This window comes from Pocillopora verrucosa, chromosome 1 (genome assembly GCF_036669915.1).
Source record: "Pocillopora verrucosa isolate sample1 chromosome 1, ASM3666991v2, whole genome shotgun sequence".
Lineage (NCBI taxonomy): Eukaryota > Metazoa > Cnidaria > Anthozoa > Scleractinia > Pocilloporidae > Pocillopora > Pocillopora verrucosa.
In genome coordinates, this window is record NC_089312.1 from 21,965,431 (window position 1) to 21,985,392 (window position 19,962).

The 19,962-nt window shown below is 37.8% G+C and overlaps 1 protein-coding gene and 1 pseudogene across 1 annotated transcript; both read left to right on the forward strand.

Annotated features, from left to right (window-relative positions):
* The first annotated feature begins 837 nt into the window (after positions 1-837).
* LOC131777562 (uncharacterized) lies at positions 838-9,323 on the forward strand (annotated as a pseudogene).
* A 3,040-nt stretch (positions 9,324-12,363) lies between these two features.
* Positions 12,364-19,750, forward strand: LOC131778536 (uncharacterized). The gene is made up of 6 exons (XM_066164378.1): positions 12,364-12,713; positions 12,972-13,028; positions 15,718-16,086; positions 16,979-17,167; positions 17,564-17,785; positions 18,393-19,750. The coding sequence occupies exons 1-6, from the start codon at positions 12,446-12,448 to the stop codon at positions 18,704-18,706; spliced, it is 1,419 nt and encodes a 472-aa protein (XP_066020475.1). The 5' UTR covers positions 12,364-12,445; the 3' UTR covers positions 18,707-19,750.
* The last annotated feature ends 212 nt before the right edge of the window (positions 19,751-19,962 follow it).

Sequence of the window (19,962 nt, forward strand, 5' to 3'; positions counted from 1 at the left end):
TCCCTACTAAAATTCCTTGCGCCGGCTTGTATAGGGCCCGTATAGCCTAACATTTAAAATTATGTTCCTAACAAAGCGTGCACCTCTGTCGGATTGTCTGGGCTCTGTTTCCAACGATAACTTCCCATTTATTGGTTGACCCTTAGTAGTACAACTGAAAACTTTCAGCGAGTGGGAGGATTTCCTCTCTACTACGCGTTATGCAAGTAAACAATGCTGTTTATTAGCCTCTGATCTCTTTTCTCTACTTGCTGCATAAGTGCACGATACCAAGAAGCATGGGTAATTCCTAGCAGATCGATGATCGTTATGAACAATACTTTTATTTTTGCGTCAAGCCAATAATTCTTGTCGCATCGACGAAAGGAACGTCTGTGATATCAGGGCATCTGTATACTACCACGTGATAGACTGGGTGTATCGCCCTCAATTTCGATTCCAAGCAAACTGAACTCGACTCTTATTCTGTATGATTACGTCCCTAAGACATTGCTGATGCCTTTTTGCTGATAGTGAGTCAGTCCAGCGACGCCTCCCAGAGGATGATAACTCTTCGAGTTCGGGGATTGGGCACAAATCACATCAAAGAACGAACATCGGAACGATTGACTGAAATTCCTCTTTCAAGAGCTAAAATGAAAGAAATGTCGAGAGTTTTTATCACGAATATCTTGATGAATTTTCTCCCGGTACTTACACCCTACCCACCCTAAACAAACAGGGTTTTGGTCTGGTAGCTCGCGTGACGTTCGTACACGGTCGGTTTTCGAACGTCACGCGAGCTGGTAGTTAGTCATGCAACACTTGAAGTCACAATTCTTCCGCCTGTGTCCGCCATGTTGGTCGGCTTAGTTAACAGGCCTTAGTTAAACTCTGCATTATCTTCGCGCTACAGAAGACCCATATATTCAGAAAATATGTCTGAAATCGAGTGTTATGACCTTATATTTGAGATAAGTACGAAAATTGACGTAAACCAATTAGAAAGATTGATTTTTATGTGCACAAAGAAGATCTCAGAAGGCAGTGAAGGAACTATAAAAAGTGCACGCGGATTATTTAAAGAACTTGAGAAACAAGGTTACCTCGGAATCGACCGGTTAGAAAATTTAAAAGAGATTTTGAAACAGTTGAAGAAGCGAGCCATGCTCAAGAATGTGGAAGAGTTTGAGATCAAGAGAAGAGGTACCCAATTAAATATAATGCTAGTCATATTGATTTGTTTTGAGGTCAGTTCAGCGAAGGAAATTTTAAAAGCCGGAAGTGCCTTGGTGCTCGAGAAGTTCAATTTAAGGCTTAGAGTTTCTTCATTTGTTGCATAGGAAATGATTTCTTGTTAAGAAGGACTATGTATCATATTAATTTGATAATTTCGTCTAGCAGTTATTGCTTTGGAATGTTAAGTTTCCATGTTGCCACTATTAAGAATCTTTTGTTATCATGACTTTAGAAAACCTCACGATTCATTAAAATTTCAGCTCAGTCATTTGGCATCATTGCTTCATTTAAGCAGGCTGCTGTCAATTTGAAAGGAGGTAAGGTGTAAAAAGGCGAGGTTCTTGTGCATTTAAAATATTTAGGGCAAACAGACATAGGCCGGATGCTGAACACCAGTAACAGAAATGTGAGATAAAATTAGATAGTATTTGTAATGGTGTAAGAATCAGTACTTAGCCTGTCATGCATTATGACATAGTTTTATAAGAGTATTTTTGTGTGCTAAGCAATTAAGTCATCTCTCATAAGCCCCAGTTCATCTAATGTCAGTTCCAAATAGCCAGAAACAATGATAATCAGGGATACAGGCAAAAATACATGACTAATCTTTCCAACCTCTCTTCTAAACTTTCCATTTTGGATGAGTACCAAATAGTATAATTCTTTCAATGCTCACAAGCTTTCAAAATTTGGCTTCTGCTTGATGTACTGTCAAAATTTGAAATTATTTTTATATGCCCAAGCTAACAATATTCTAGCTACTATGCATGGATGCATATCCAGATCAATTGCTAAAAATGCATTTTTACATATTAAATTAGTTTAGTTTTGAAGTTGAGAAGTTTGACTGTCCAATCAAGAGAGCTTTCCAAAAAAATCCTCATATTTAAAATGTAATATTAACTTGATGCTTAGATAATTTTGAATATTATTGATTCAGACTAATTAATTTCTTACTATTAAAAAAATCTGCCGTTGTAAAGAAGCTATTTGCATACCACAAATAATTTTGAGTGTATTCAAAATTAGTCAATGTAATTGTATTTTTAATGTCTTAAAATAACTCAAACAAGGCTGTAATTCTTGTGCAACTGATATTGTGAAAATTTCTGGAGTAGTGTGTGTGGGTGCATGTGGTGTGTGTATGTGTGGAGTGGGTGAGTGTGTGGAGGGGGGAGGGGGGAGGGGGCAGCATTGTGGCACAATTTTATCTCAGAGAAGTTGTTTTTTTAAAAAAAATTGGTATGCGTTTGTTGCATGTTTCTTTTGATGAGATACACTGTACTGTGATTACTTAAGATCAAAAATGACTTGTTTCAACAGCGATCAAGACGGTTTGTAATTTTCGCACAATTGGTGGTGCTCTCCTGGTAGTTAGTAGTGGCATGGCTCTCCGTAGCTGCTCAACTGTCGATGAGTTTGTGGAGACCTTCAACAAAGTTGTACTGGTTGCATACACCAAACTGGTTGAGATCAGTGAGGGATCTCTGTGCTTCACAGTACAAGCAGAGACGCCAAAAGCTGTAAAGGAATAATGGAACATGTACAAAGATGGAACATTGCAGAAACGTCTTCAAGAATTCCTAGTCACCGATGACATCAAACAGTTGACAGATGCGGAAGACATTGAGGTGGCTGTTTTCATCGATGAGCAAGAGTATGTGATGTCATTTAATTTTCTGCAAAATCAAGGTATGGTAACATATGTACAGATGCGTGTTGAATTTAAGTTTGGACAAATGAAACGTTGAAAGGGAAAAGCTACTACAATAGGGTTAAAATTCCTTGGGAAAGTTGCTGAAAACACATCCTATATCCAAATATTTTAACAGACCAATTATTGCGCGTACATAGAACCTGCCCTCCCCCTCGAATAGTGTTGGTGAAATTAAACAGTCACCATATCTTGGTCTAGTTTACAGAGCGCAATTCGACATTCTTTGGGGGAGAGGGGGAAGGGTCTGATTTTAGTAATTTTGCGTTAAGTGTCCCAAGACTTTTAACCTCTTTTGTAGGTCAAACAGTGAGGAACATGTTTCATCAAGGTGATCCTGAGTCCGTTTGCAACTATGAATTATAAAAAAGGGAAAAGGAAGAGTCACCTTTTCAGCATGGGAAGCTAATCCTCAACTGAAACAAGCAATCAGCCTGTTTTAAAAAGAAAGAACATACGGTTACCCAGATGTGATCACGATATCTTGCGTTGAACAATGATTGCTGTATCTGACAATCCAGCAAGATTAGTTGATCCAAACTTAATTCTCTTGCTTATTGTATCATTTCAGCAGTGCCTGATATGATTGTAGAGCGGTTTCGAAGGAAATCTGACTCCTTCTTTCACATCAATTCAAATCAGAAAGAGATTGCTATGATGAAGCTGACACAAGCAGAAAACCAGTTGAGTTTTGAAAGACAAGTTCACGGAGAGGAAATAAAGAAACTCAAGGAGAAGATTATCCTGGCAGGAGAGCCGAGGGGGTAGGATTGATTAAACTCTACCTTTTGTACGTATCCTATGCTCTGGCTGGGATCAGTTATGGGACAATGTGAAGGTTATATTTTAAAACACATGTGTATGGGATAGAGGTCGGGAATCAGCCGGATTTTGTGTAGAGTAGAGTATAATTCAATTGAAAAAGAAACGAATGTCTTAGAAGAATGGTATCTTTTATATTTTCAGATCAATCTGGCATGCTTTGTGTAGTTTATACTACGACCAAATGCCAAAGCACCAAGAATGCATGCTGATAATTTCATTCCCTTCGTTCATCGCCGGTCTCGGTTCAAAGAAGTCAGGGATGTTTTTTTGCTCATTTTCGTTGCAACCTGACAAATTTTTTTTATTTTTAAAAATTCTTTTGTTTATCTTTTATACAGCATAATTTTGAGCAAACATGAGAAGCCATCCTCAATTTTTCCACTGTAACGAGTTAATGTTGTAAAATAAATGCTTCCCGGAGAAAAACGGGTAGAAGATACCGCAAGCAATTATTTTAGTAGAATTCAATCAGAAGTTAGATTAATCGAAAGCGAAAGAGAATGAAATGTGACACAGAGTAGAGTACATATAGAACCAACCTTATAAGCAAACTGGAAAGTTGTTTGCACGTGGTTAGCTGATCAGTGCTGTCGCTCTTTCTCAGGACCATGACTTTCTAAACAATTTGTTATCCTGCTGTCTTGGTGTTCAATTTTTCGAGGAAAACAAGAAACAGGACCATCATAGAAAACATGATAAATGGTTCGGGAAATAAGTACGGACTATAGTACTTTTATCGTCACTTGAAAAGCGATGATGTGTTGTATTCTTTTCTCTTCCGCGACCTTGTCTTGTAACACTAAACAGATTATTGACCATACTTCTTCGGCGAAACGCGTTCTGATGTACACGAGTATAACGAAGCCTATTTCAATTTATTTTTACCTCATCAAGGTATGATTGCAATAATAAAAGGTAGTTATATGCCATTCAAATAGTGGCTTGTACAGGGAAAGTTTCCTTGTACAAGCCAAAATGTAAATGTAATTTACAAGTACCTTCTAATTGGCCAGGCTAATTCGGACAGTTCTAGTGCTGCATCGGCAAACTGAATAATACGTAAGAACTAATTGGATTCACTCATTTTCTGTTTGAAACAATTTTATCCATAATCAAATTTCTGAGTTAGTTTGCTGGCCCAAAGAAGCTTTTTTTTTTTTTGAACAGTTAGTCTGTTATTATTTCGATGAACTGAAATATATTATTATAATTATGTCAAAATTCATCTTACGTAACTGAGTACACACGTACCTTTGTTATAGTTCGTTGTCAAAGTTTAACTAAAATGTCACATATTCTCCGTACGAACCGAACGATAGTAATTATGATAGATACATCTATCAAAATGAAAAGCCTGGTTAAACCAAAGAGAGACCCTCACCCCTCACATCCACTTGCCATAAGCAAGTCACCAAAAAAATTGTCGTTGGAAATAAGCAAAATTATAGATAAAAAGTAGGTCAACTGCTTATTTTGATAAACTCTTAAATCCTTTCCTAAAAAGGTCTTTTAAGTGTAATAATTACCAATCGTACTCCTCAATTTAAGCTATTTCACTTCATTGTTTTTTTTTCTGTTTCAGAATATGAGATTCTCGAACGTCCAAGGGAAAGACGTCGAAGAAATTCTGATTCCAATCTGTATTACAAAGCAAGAGAAGAGGAAGTTGAACAAACTGATAACCAACCAGAACGAGCTTTAGAGGGTGGAGCACAATTGGATATCGAGAAGCGTTTGTTCGTAGAGAATTATTTACAGAATATCCATGAAACACACAGCATGACGACAGACACAAGTGACAGCGGAATAAGAACACTTGGTACAACATCTGAGATAGAAATGCAAGACATACCTGGTAATTATTTCATTTTAGTCATGGCATGTCAACCCCCAAAGTGTTTGGTAGACAGCAGAGTGACATTTCAGCAGGATCGTAAAACACTGAGTTACTCCGCCAGTACATGTAACCTACAAGGGAACTTTTCTGAGGTTAGGGGTGGGAAGAACTTCAGGTCTCTTGTAAAGTTATCTAGTTTACCAGATAATTGAACTGAATGAGCGCTTTAGGAATTAACGAGATTCTGGATTGAGATCGGGTGTTACTAAACTGTGGATCAGCAGACCGCGGAACCTCCGGAACCTGTGAAGCCCTATATTTTTGTAAAAGAATAGTAATGAAATAAAGCATAAAACTATAAGACCTTAACACTGTTTGAAAGTTCGTTTTCGGGTATACAGAAGATTAGTTTCAAAGAGAAGTATGTTTTAAATGTCGTTGACGTCCAACTTTAACTGTGGCGACATTCACCGTAAAAGGGTACGTAATGTCATAGAGAACAATCAGCAGTAACCTACCCCGAGTGAGAGCTGGAATTAGTGGCCTTAAATTCCATTCCTTGGACATTGTACCTGGAATGAGGAACATGAGCGTAAAGTAACATCATCGCATTTTTATCGCAAAACTTATTACAGTAAATGGTTTGAACCCGGGGGTAACATGTAATAGTGTAGTTTGATCGTCCGGGTGAGTGTAGTCCTGAGAAGGACTGTTGTCGGTAGTGGTGACTGACGTTTCGACAACCTGAGCGGAAGTCATCATCAGAGTCAAGTGAAAGGTTGATGTCAGTCGAATGTACTTAGTCCGGTTTGGACATCACGGCAAAACTGACCAATCAGTGTACACAAACCGGACTAAATACATACTTTTTTTCCTGCAAAAAATCTAATGGTTCCGCTAGTTCCGCTGGTTTTGCGGGTTCCGTAGGCTCCACGGTCTGCTGATCTACAATTTAATAACACCCATCGAGATCTTGCTTAATGATTTTAAAGTAAAAAGCTGATATCAGTTGAGTACCAACACCTCTATTTTAACAACGACCTAAAGTGGAGGAGAATTACATCCATCAGTTTGTGTTGAGCTTTCACTTAGTTACTCTTTGCTATGTTCGATTTCGCGTAGGACTGAACAGTGCTATCCTTTACAAAAAAGAAACGATTATGATGATAATAATAATGAGAGAGCCACCCCCCCTTTTTGTTTTGAATTCTTTGTATGTTGGTATTCATCTTTTTTCAGGCGACGACCACAAACTTTGCTGGAAAGATCTCAGCAGGGAAGTAATCAGAAAACTGGAGAGAAGACTGAAAAACGATCAAATTGCTTTTAAACAAATATGTCAGTCATTTGGAATTTCACTGCTCTCTCTTCGGGTAAGAACATTCATTGAAAATCTCGGTATGTTTCCGGACACACCTGTTAAGCTATTAAAAGAAGTCTTTGAAGCTCTACAGTTATATGACCTAATTGATTTGCTTGAAGAAGGAAAACCACGAGCCATAAGATTGGTGCGACCTGCTCTTCGTCTACAGGAAATGGAGAAATTAAGGAATCCTGATGATCGCCCCATATCTTATCACAGCAGTGTTGCTGTTCTGATTATTGACGGTGAGGAGACTTACGACACCGAGGGGATTGAAAAGTTTTTTAAAGGTCTTAACACTAAGAGCGAGGTAACTGTGATACGCTGCAGAAACGTTATTGAAGCAGTTGAGAGTCTCCCAGTGCCGGCGACGGTGTTGAACATATTGAGTCCGAAAGTTTCAGAAGTCATACAGAGTTGGATATCCAATCAAGGTTGGTGAAAATGTATAAACGGAAATTAACAAAAAAAGAACGCGGCCGGGGTGGTATGTCTGCATACCACGAAACAAACATAAATTTAGTAGTTAAGCTAAAGCTTGACCATCTTGGTCTACATTACTGGTTTATGGTGAGTGCGTAATTTATTGGTGATTTATAACACTTGAGGGCATAAGTAAAACTTTGTTAGTGCCATAAACTTAGACGAGAACGGTATTATGGTTGTACTTTGCACCTTCGCCCAAAAGTTAAAAAGTTTCTTTAGTTTTTTTTACTATGGTCCAAGAATCAATAAATCGATATATCACCAGAAACAAGGGACATTTACCATGCAGAACAGAAGTTCTTTCAGCGTATCCAGGCAAGGAGAGGTAAGCGCGAGGCGAGCACGAAATGGAAGACACGCGCGAGAGGAGGCGCGAGTCACGTGCTCCTCCTCTTGCGTGCGGCTCACCCTATGCGCTCTCCTCGCTTTCACCTTGTGCTTGCTCTTCAGGCGAGGGAACAACTAATTTCCTAATTCATGTCGCTCGTGGTTGGAAACAAATCTGTGCTTGATTCAGTTTAATTTAATGGCATCGACCTTTGTTAAAATGAGTCAAGGCGCTTTTTTTCGAGCAAGCGGTGATGATAAATACAGAGAAACAATTCTCGTTAACATAGATCAACTTTTAGTCTTACATCTGTTACTGAATATTTAATTGTCAACTGTAACTCGTAATTGTAGTTTTGTAACGAGGAGACTTACATTTTGCGTTCGTTTTAAAATTTATCCTCAGATAAATATTCGTTAGTCGCTGTATTTTTCATCCTCGATTGTCCTACCTCTGGATGTAAATGGCGCTTCCTAGCAGTAGAATCATTATTTGAATCTGTAAAGGAGAGGTTGGTCACCGCATTCCCCACAAAAGTGAAGTTGATCGTCCATTCGTTGCTCCATCAGCATTATTCATGGCCACACAAAGAGCTTGTTGATGTGTTTGTTCCCTTTTATGATAATGTTATTCTACCTTTGATGCTGGAGATTTTTATCAAACGCTGGCAAACGATGGACCTGATATCAATGATGAGAGAGTTAGGGAGGTCTTTGGCAGAAATGCCTAGGAGAGGCTTTCTTTCTCGAGTAAAGCTTAAAAACTCTACTATAGAGGAGAATTTGTCGTGTCTTGTAAGGTTTATAATGCATGAAGAGCCGACTAATTAGTAACATTGCGGCAGGAAGCGAGGTAAACCATTAAGGCCAACCGAATTAGATTATACTCAGTTTTAACTGAATTAAACTAAATACAGAGGCCACTTTTCAGACATTGACGTTGTAAAATTAGTCTTTTTCGAAAACGCTGTCCTGCCTCCTACTTGGACTATTTTATATGGGAAATAGACGATCTTCTGAGACCCAAGTAACCTAAACTCAGATTGAAAGCTGCTACGTTTCAGTTTGATCGGACTTTTAGTTCGATCATCTGTAATTATGACGTCATTTTGTCGAGCAGGTAGCCATGCTAAATACTGAGAACTAATTCCAATTAACGTAGATCATCTTGGGGTACTACTTTGTATATCATTGTGTTTTCGTTTGGGCGGCTAGTAACTTTTACCTGATAAGGAAGCTTACACTTTGCATTGTTTGTAAAATTCCTCAAAGAACTATTCGTGTTTTTTTTTGTATTTTTTATCTACGATTGGCCCTTTTCTCCAACGACCGATCGAAATCAGTTTTTGACGATCTCCGTCTTAGTTGTATAGTATCCAAAACATCAGTGCTAAGGGCGGAGAAAGTTAATGAAAAAACCTCCCTAAGGCACAATAGGATTTCTAATTTCAATAGTGTAAATATTGCTATAAGGATAACGGCTGTCATCCTTAGCTTTTTTCTCTTTTAAGATTCCGGTTTTATTTGCTGTTATTGGCTCCCATAGTATTTTCCCCTTTGTTTCACAGAAGTGTTTCTCATTGAGAATTGCGCATGATGTACAATAAGTATGTTAACCAATGCAAATTAAACTTGTTATGCTATCACGTTCTCCAAAACTTTTTAGTTCATTGTTTATGTTTACCACTCCAATTTTTTTACGAATTGTATGGTTAACTTTTAGTGGAGAAGCATTATCCACTATAAATAAGATTTTGGTATAAGTATAGTAAATCGCACGTAACCGAGTGCATATCGTGACAAATAGGCGTGAATGATTATTTAGAAGTTTTCGTTACCTCTCGAATTTGAAAACCCCTCACAGCATCACGAGGGACCATAAATCATGAAATGCACGAACAGAAACAAACAAGATCTCACAAATGCATGAAACGCAGCAGATCTGATTCAATTCACTTTTCTTTACTCCTTAAATGACAGCTGCGGGGAAAAAACCTCTCTTTGAAAATATTACAACTCTGATGTATGAACGGTTGAAAGCAAACGGAGAGAAATAAAAATTCTTGCCTTTGACATTTTCTGCAAAATTTACGCTTAACTTCGCAAACAGCAAAAAGCGTGATCTCCCTCTTAACCGTATAGTATCTAAAAGATCGGTGCCAGGGGCGGAGAATGTTAATGAAACACAATTCCATAAGCGACAACAGGATCTCTAATTTCAATAGTGTAAATAGTACAGTGCTATAAGGGTAACGGCTGTCATCCTTAGCTATAGCTTAGCTGTTATTGGTTCCCATAGTATTTTTAACTTTTGTCACAAAAGTGTTTTCTCCTCAGTGGATAATAGCCCGTGATGTCTAATAATATGGGAATAAACGATTAACTTACATTCACTCGTTTATGCAATTATGGTTTGTGAATTTAATGCAACCTGTGTTCTTTTCTTTGGAATATTACAGGCTCTTGGATGAAATAAGTGTGTTTAGTTCACGTTTTTCTTGGATTACTTATGTACACGCTTAACTCTTATTTTATTTTCCACAATTCCTTAATGGCAGCATACATTCCAACTGTAAAAGGACGTAAGACAATGGGTTTGTGTTTCCGCCCAAAACCAGCTCGAGAACGACAGGTGCTTGTGCTTAAAACCATTTTAAGCGATGTTTTACCAGGGTGTGAAAACTTGTGTACTCATTCAAAAGTGTGCAGCTCAAATGAAAAAAGCAAACGAGTCTACGAAAGTTAATTTTAAATGTGGTGAACACAGCCTGAATTTGTTGAAATGATAGTTGGAAGTCATTAGTACTTAGTTTACTAGGAAGGTCCACCAAACTGGTCAATTCTAGTGAAAAATATTTGATGATTGCACAAACAAACATTGTGTTCTAGAGAAGTGATCATAATACTTTTTTCTTGCGCGAAAACTAATGAAAAAACATTCAGTATTATGTTTACTTGAACGAAAAATAAAGAAAACATTATTCATTAGAAAGAGGTTACTCGTGGTTATCATGTTCAAACTTACAACTTCCATCCTTTCGCATAAACCTCTCCCCCTGGGCAACGAATTCTAAGTGACTGAGGTCCCTGGGCTGTGTTCGAGTGTGTTCGAGTGCCAGCCTTGACGTTAAGCTACCTGCGCTTTAAGTGGCCAGTCTAGATCAAAGGTGAAGCCCACTCTCAAGCAAAAACCTAGCAATCAAGTGTTTGTGTTAATGCATTCAAAGCAAAACAGCGCGTGACAAAATTAAGTTAGTCTAAGAAGTCCCATTTGACTCAACAACACACTCCGATTGACGGGCATGTCAGAAACTACCCTCCCGTCCCCTGAACTTTGGACAGTCATTTCAACCTCAAAACCTTACAAGGGAACCTATGTAGGTATGTCAAGAACTGTTTAACATGTTCAGATTAGGTAACCAATTGATTAAACTTATGGATCATCGTTGCACACATTAGATCTGACGAATTATAATTTCTCATGAAATTGTCAGCTTGAATTGAATAAACGGGACACTGATTTAAATGAGAAAAAACCGTGAATTCAATTATCTACCATGAATTGTATTCAGGCTGGATCTTGGTTCATCAAAGTGGACAAGTTTGATGTAGATAAGCAATGCCTGATGTTTCGAGGAGGCTTCTTATTCCATGATTTGCTGCAATCTATACCTGGACGGTTAATATTAATAGTATTGCATCACTATGAAATCAGCATTAACATCCTAATTGCATATAATTAGCCTCGTTTTATCTCTACTAAAATTCCTTGCGCCGGCTTGTATAGGGCCTGTATAGCCTAACATTTAAGAATTATGTTTCTAACAAAGCGTCCACCTCTGTCGGATTGTCTGGGCTCTGTTTCCCAACAATAACCTCCCAATTATTGGTTGACCCTGAATAGTACAACTGAAAACTTACAGCAAGTGGAATGCTTTCTCTCTACTACGCGTTATGCGAGTAAACAATGCTGTTTATTAGCCTCTGATCTCTTTTCTCTTCTTGCTGCACAAGTGCACGATACCAAGAAGTATGAGTAATTCCTAGCGGATCGATGATCGTCGAGAACAATACTTTTATTTTTGCGTCAAGCCAATAATTCTTGTCGCATCGATGAAAGGAACGTTTGTGATATCAGGGCATCTATATACTACCACGTGATAGACTGGGTGTATCGCCCTCTATTTCAATTCCAAGCAAACTAATCTTGATCCTGATTCTGTATGATTACTTTCTAAAGATGTTGCTTATGCCTCTCGGCTGATGGTGTGTCAGTTCAGCGATGTCTTCCAGAGGGTGATAATTCTGTGAGTTCGGGCATTGGATACAAATCACAGCAAAGAACGAACTACTGAACGATTGACTCAAATTCCACTTTCAAGAACTAAAATGAAATAAATGTCGAGAGTTTATTTTTATTTTTATCACAGATATCTTGATAAATGTATTGTCAGGTACTTAGACCTTATCCACTTATATCAAATAGGGTTGGGGTCTGGTAGCTCGCGTGACGGTCGCACACGGTCGGTTTTTGAATGTCACGCAAGCTGAAAGTTAGTCATGCAACACTTAGTCACAATTCTTCCGCCTGTGTCCGCCATGTTGGTCGGCCAACACGCATCAGTGAAACTCTGCATCATCTTCGCGCTACAGAAGACCCTTATATACAGAAAATATGTCTGAAATCGAGTATAGTGACCTTCTATTTCAGATAAGTACGAAAATTGATGTAAACCAATTAGATAGATTGATTTTTATGTGCCGAAAGCTGATCTCAGAAGGCAGTGAAGGAACGATTCAAAATGCACTCGGATTATTTAAAGAACTCGAGAAACAGGATAACCTCGGAATGGACCGGTTAGAAAATTTGAAGCAGATTTTGAAACAGTTGAAGAACCGACCCATGCTCAAGAAGGTGGAAGAGTTTGAGATCAAGAGAAAAGGTGCTCAATTAATGCTAGTCGTATTTGTTTTGAAATTCAGCGAAGGAAATTTGAAAAGCCGGAAGCGCCTTTTTGCTCGAGAAGTTCAATTTAAGGCCCAGAGGTTCTATACTGATTGCAAAGAAAATGATTTCTTGTTAAGGGGATTATGTATTAATTGATAATTTCGCTTAGTACTTATTGCTTTGGAAGTTCCCAGTATCACGAATCTTATTTCATTATGGCTTTAGATAACTTTACGAATCCTTGAAATTTCAGCTCAGTCACTTGGCATCATTACTTCATTTAAGCAAGCCGCCGTCAATTTGAAAGGAGGTAAGGTGTAAAAAGGCAACGTTCTTAATTGTGCATGTAAAATATTTAGGGCAAACAGACATTAAGGCCGGATGCTGAATATGAGTAACAGAAATGTAAGATAAAATCAGACAATATTTATAATGGTGTAAGAATCAGTGCTTGGCCATTAATGCATCACGACATAGATTTATTAGAGTATTGTTGTGTGCTAAACAATTAAGTCGACTCTTATAAGGCCCAGTTCATCTAATTTAAGTTCCAAATAGCCAGAAACAATGATAATCAGGGATACAGGCAAAAATACATGACTTAGTGTCAACCTCTCTTCTAAACTTCCCATTTTGAAGGAGTAGCAAGTGATTAAATTTTTTCAATACTCACAAACTTTCAAAATTTGGCTTCTGCTTGATGTACTGGCAAAATTTGAAAATATATTTATTTGCCCACTTGCTTGCAATATTCTTGCCACTGTCTGAATGCAAGAATGGATGCATACCCAGATCAATTTCTCAAAATGCAGTTTAACACAAAAATTAGTTTAAGCCAACAATGCACTTCTCTGGAAGCTTTAGAGAGAGAATTAATTAGGATTTGTGCTTGTGGAAAATTTGCCATCTATATAATGCTGTAATATTGTCTCTAGCTTTCAATCACAACTGGAAAATTCTTTTTAACCCTTTAACTCCCAGAAGTGACTCACATGCAACTTCTCTCTACAACATCCATCCACTATCCAGCAAACAGGTAATGAGAATACTCAAATGTATCAGGTAGAAGTTGTGGTCTTGATCTAACACCAAATTCTTGCAATTAATTTATAAGGAAATGTGTAGCAGCTAGAGGGGAGAATCAACAATCAGATCCTGGGAGCTGTTAAAGGTTGAGAACAGCAAACTTTGGTCCATATTTCCAGAGGTCCCTTTCCCTCTTTCTTCCATGCACTCTTTTGGTGCTAGTCAGATGAAATGATTTTTGTTTTCTGGTAGGTTAGGGTTGTGTGTGTTTGTGTGTTTGGGGGTAGGGGTGGTTGGCAACTTTTCAGCTAAACTGAAGTTGACAATCATAGCCATAGCATTGAATAACATGTCGGAATTGGCTTAAATGATGTCAGATAGTTAGTTACCAGTTTGGACACCAAGCCTTGTTTGAAATACATATACAAATGGCCTTCAGACTGTAGTTGTCTATATTGTTAATGTGGTGCAGTGACTTTAAAATCTGCCTGATTATTTATTTACAGCAGTTTTTTTTATAAGATTTTCATACCTGGCATTGTACAATGTTCAAAAGCATTCCAGTCATGTCGAATGAATTCATTTGCATTGTGAGAACAAAACCAAAAGATTGTGTAGTCAGGCTGGAACTCTTATTACCACTGTTAATTATTTTATCTGTGAGTTTTTCCCAGCTTTAAATTAATCAATTATTGTTGTCCTCCACAAAACACCACTGGTTGCTGAATAAGTTTTTAGCATCAGTATTTGCAAATAGATCTAATCGTAAAACATAGAGGTGAAAACTAATATGAACAAAATACTATACAAAATTTACCTTTGGACATTGATTCTTGGCCCTAATAGTTTGTATTGTACAACTACAATCAGTTAATAAAGTTAAGTTTTATTTTACTGACACTTTTATTAGTGATCAGGTGATTAGAGTTTGTGTAATGTGTTACTACAATCCTAGCAGTATGCAGGACACATGATGTCATATGAACTTCATAATAGACCTTGCTCACCTTAGAATCTTTGTGGCTTAGTGGTAGAGCATTAGAGTGCAGAATCAGTAGGTCTGAGGTTCAATTCCTCATGGGGACTCAGAATGTTTTCTTTGTCCCACACTTGTGCCAAGATGAAAAATATACTTCTCTATTTCTTTACAAAACTCAAAACTGACCATCTTTCTTATTCTATTTTCAAACTCCCCTTTTGCATGCAGTTACAAAAACCTGAACACATCATTTACAGAGGCAAAGCCATGCAAAGCTAAATTTGTATGGCTTTCTCTTGTAAACTACTGAAAACATAATTTCAAAACTGAAGTTTTGTTTTTTTCTTGTGGGTTCAATATTGCATCCTAATTTATTCCTGCCCTCTCACAAGAAAGCATATCAATACTGTATATTGATTAATTTTGTTTTTAGAAACACTTTTAAAAACTGTTAGAAACTGTAACTATCTAAAAAACAACATTCTTTCCCTTAAATGTTCTTAAAAGAGAAGTTTGATTGTCCAATCATATATCCTCATATTTAAAATGTCTTAACTTGATGCTTGAATAATTTTGAATATGATTAATTCAGACTAGAGTAATTAATTTCTTGCCCTTATTAAAAAAATCTGCAGTTATAAAGAAGCTTCTAGTATACCACAAATAATTTTGAGAGTATATATAATTAGTCAATATAACTGTATTTTTAATGTCTTAAAATCACTCAAACAGGGCTTTCATCCTTGAGTGACTGATATTGTAAAAATTATTGGATTAGTGTGTGTGTGTGTGTGGGTGGGTGGGTGTGGCTGCATGTGACATGCTGTGTGTGGGTGGGTGGGGGGTGAGTATGTGGAGTGGGGAGGGGGCAGACTGTGGCACAATTCTATCTTGGAGGAAATATTTTGAAAAAATTTGCCATACGTCTGTTGCAAATGTTTCTTTTGATGAGATATTATGATTACTTAAGATCAAAAATGACTTCTTTCAATAGCGATCAAGATGGTTTGTAATTTTCGCACAATTGGTGGTGCTCTCCTGGTAGTTAGTAGTGGCATGGCTCTCCGTAGCTGCTCAACTCTTGACGAGTTTGTGGAGACCTTCAACAAAGTTGTGCTGGTTGCATACACCAAACTGGTTGAGATCAGTGAGGGATCTCTGTGCTTCACAGTACAAGCAGAGACGCCAGCAGCTCTAAAGGAGTTATGGGACATCTACAAAGATGGAACATTGCAGAGACGTCTTAAAAAATTTCTAGTTACCGATGACATCAAACAGTTGACAGATGCGAAAGACATTGAGGTGGCTGTTTTCATCGATGAAAAAGAGTATATGATGTCATTTAATTTTCTGCAAAATCAAGGTATGGTAACATATGTGCAGATGCGTGTTGAATTTAAGTTTGGACAAATGTAACGTTGAACGGGAAAAGCTACTACGATAGGGTTAAAATTCCTTCGTAAAGTTGTTGAAAACATATCCTATATCCAGATATTGAAAAAGACCAATTCTTGCGTGTATACAGAACCTCCCCTTCCCCCTCGAACGATGTTGTTAAAACTTAAAAGTCACCACTTTTTGATCAAGTTTACAGAGTGCACAAATTCGACTGTCGGAGACTTTGATTCGTGCGTGACACATGTCAGATGATGAGTGCGAACACTATGGACATTGAATGGTTTACATAATCAACGCAACCTTGAATGACCCTTTTAAATCACTACTCGGCAACAACCAATCAAAATGTAGAAAATATCGTATAAGAGAGTGATTTCTTACAAATTTTGCAGAGTAGCTTTTTACACACCTGATGTAAATAAGCGAATACGAGAGCGAAATAAAACAGTTTAATTGAGTCTCGTTCGTCAGAGTTCTATCCCTAGTAAACAGGACAAAGTTTACAAAACGACATTCTTTGGGGGAGAGAGGAAATAATTTGTTTTTTAGTAATTTTGCGTTAAGTGTTCCTCCTTTGTAGGTCAAACAATGTGGAACATGTTTCATCAAGGTAATCCTGAGTCCGTTTGCAGCTATGAATGATAAAAAAAAAAGGGAAAAGTAAGAGTTACCCTTTCAACATGGGAAGCTAATCCTCGACTTAAACAAGTAATCAGCCTGTTTTAAAAAGAAAGAACGTACTGTTACCCAGAAACGATGTCGTTATCTTGCATTGAACAATGATTGCTGTATCTGACAATCCAGCAACATTAATTGATCCTAACTTAATCCTCTTTCTTATTGTATCCTTACGGCAGTGCCTGATTTGAAAGAAGAGCGGTTTCGAAGGAAATCTGACTCCTTCTTTCACATCAATTCAAATCAGAGAGAGATTGCTATGATGAAGCTGACACAGGCAGAAAACCAGTTGAGCTTTGAAAGACAAGTTCATGGAGAGGAAATAAAGAAACTCAAGGAGAGGATTATCCTGGCAAGAGAGCCGAGGGGTAGGATTGATTAAACTCTACCTTTTGTACGTATCCTATGCTCTGGCTGGGATCAGTTACGGGACAATGTGAAGATTATATTTTAAAACACATTTATATGGGATAGAGCTCGGGAATCAGCTACGTTTTGTGTAGAGTATAATTAAATTGAAAAAGTAAAGAATGTCGTAGTAGAATGGTACCTTGTTGATTTTCAGGCCAATCTGACATTCTTCGTATAGTATATACCACGACCAAATGCAAAAGCACCAAGAATGCATGCTGATGATTTCATTCCCATCCTTATTCTTCTCGCTGGTCTCGGTTCAAAGAAGTCAGGGATGATTTTTGCTCATTTTCGTTGAAACCTGACAAATTTTTAATATTTTTAAATTATTTTTTTGATCTTTCATACAGCGCCAAATATCAAACAGGAAGAACTGCCTGGACGAAGAACTCGAAGGCATTCGGAGTCTTTTCTTTATTACAAACGAAATGAGGTCGAGGTAGCTTCGATGAGGCAATTGGAGCAAGCAGAAGAATGGAGGAAAGAGAAACAGATTTTTGAATTAAAGATCGCAGAGCTTGAAGAAACTCTGAAAGCAGAAAGGATGAGCAATATGGACCGTAAGCATTCAGGTACCCACTAAATCTTTTTGAGCTTAACGAAATATCGGCGATGGGTGGTAACATTGTGGGTAGAGTAATTTTTGTTCGAACACGTGAATGGCTTTCGTAATACTTTAGAAGATATTCTGAATTTTTCCACTCTAACAAGTTAGCGTGGTAAAATAAATGCTTCTTGAAGAAAAGGGTGTAGAAGATACTCCACGGTGAGCGAGGTCTATTTCGAATTTCATATGACACGTGTCCTGCATACTGCAGTTTCGATAGCTTCAGGTTCGATTCCTCATGGGGACTCTTTTATTTTCTTTGTCCCACGCTCGTGACAAGACAAAAAACATCTTTCTCTATTCCTCTACCGAGCTCAAAACTTACCATCTGTCTTATTCTATTGACAAACATGGTAAGAATCTCCATCGATCGATACGAAGAGTCTGGTCAGATTAAGGACAAACCTTCTATCACAACCAGTTGCGATGAGGAGGTTACAAGGGGGCCGTTACAAACAAGCATAAGTACATAAAACGTTTTAGAAATTATATCTTCTTTAGGCCATCACAACTTCCATTTTGCTTGAGGATAAGCTTTTTTAGTTATCATTTTTTGTCTTTAATTATTCCAGAAGCTACGACTCTCGGGAGACCTTGGAAGAGGCGACGCAGAAATTCTGATTCTAACTTGTACTACATGGCAAGAAAAGAGGGAGTTGAACAAACTGGAAAACAACCAGAGCGAGCTTTAGAAGGAGGAGCACAAATGGACTTAGAGAGGCGTATGTTCGTACATAATTATTTGCAGAATAGGAGACTTAAATTTAGCGTTCGTTTTAAAATTTATCCCCAGATAAATTTTCGTTATTTGCTGTATTTTTCATCCTCGTCCGTTGTGACATTGAACCGTACTCCCCAGCCGTGTTATCAATATCTGACTCGGTAAATTAAAGGAGAGGTTAGTCACCTCATTTCCCATAAAAGTGAAATTGATTATCTGTCCTTTGTTATCGAAGCGAAGAATAGGGCTGCACGAAAACCTTGTTGACGTGTCTGCTTCTTCTGGAGGAGATAATTTTCTAACCTCGAGGCTGGATTGTGGCAAACAGTGGACCTGATATCAATGATGAGAGAATTAGAGGTCTTTAGCAGAAAAGAATATGGAAAGAAGCCACGTTCATGTGTACAACAGAGGAGAATTTGTCGTGTCTTATAAGGTTTATAACGCATGAAGAGCCGACTAATTAGTAATTTTGCGGCGGAAAGTGAGGTAAACCATCAAGGCTAACCGAGTTAGATTATACTCAGTTTCAGCTGAATTATACAAAATACAGAGGCCACTTTTCAGACATTTACGTTTTATAATCAATTGGACTATTTTATTCAGGAAATAGACGATTGTCTGAGACCCAAGTGACCCAAACTCAGATTTAAAGCGGCTTCGTTTTAGTTTGATCGGATTTTTAGTTCGATCCTCACTAATTATGACGGTATTTTGTCGAACAGGCAGCTATGCTAAATACTAAGAAACAAAAAACGTTGGGTCTATGAATTGTAAACTTTGGGTCTATGAATTGTAACTTCTTCGGTTACATTCATTAAATCTGTAAAGGTGTTGAGGTGTTTACTGATTTAAGTAGTCAGGCTTTGGTGACTTCGATGCTGGTTCAAAGTGTAGAAAGAGCCCACTTTTTAAGCCGTAAGTATGAACCAGGAGGGTGATGGGGGTATTTTATCTTTTTCGTGGAAAAGAGGTTGTAGCTTGGTTGTCTGGAACAAACGAACGAACAAACGAAAGAACACACGAACGAACGAACAAGCGAACGAACGAACAAGCGAACGAACGAACACACGCACGAACGAGCAACCGAACGAACAAACACACGAACGAAGAATGAAAGAACAAATGTACTAAGGAAAAAAAAAGAAACGAACGAGCGAACCAATGAACAAGCGGAAGAACGAATGAACGAGCCAACCAATGAGCAAATGTACGAACGAACGAATAAATGGAAGAATGAAAAAATGAACGACAGAACGAATGCATGAACTAACGAACGAAAAACAAACGAACAAACGAATGCGCGCACGGAAAAACCAAAGAACAATCGAAGAAACGAACGAATGATGGAAGGAAAGTTGACTTCTCTTACACTATTGGATAAATTTGGTCGGGAGATGCTGTAAGCAAATAAAAAACAA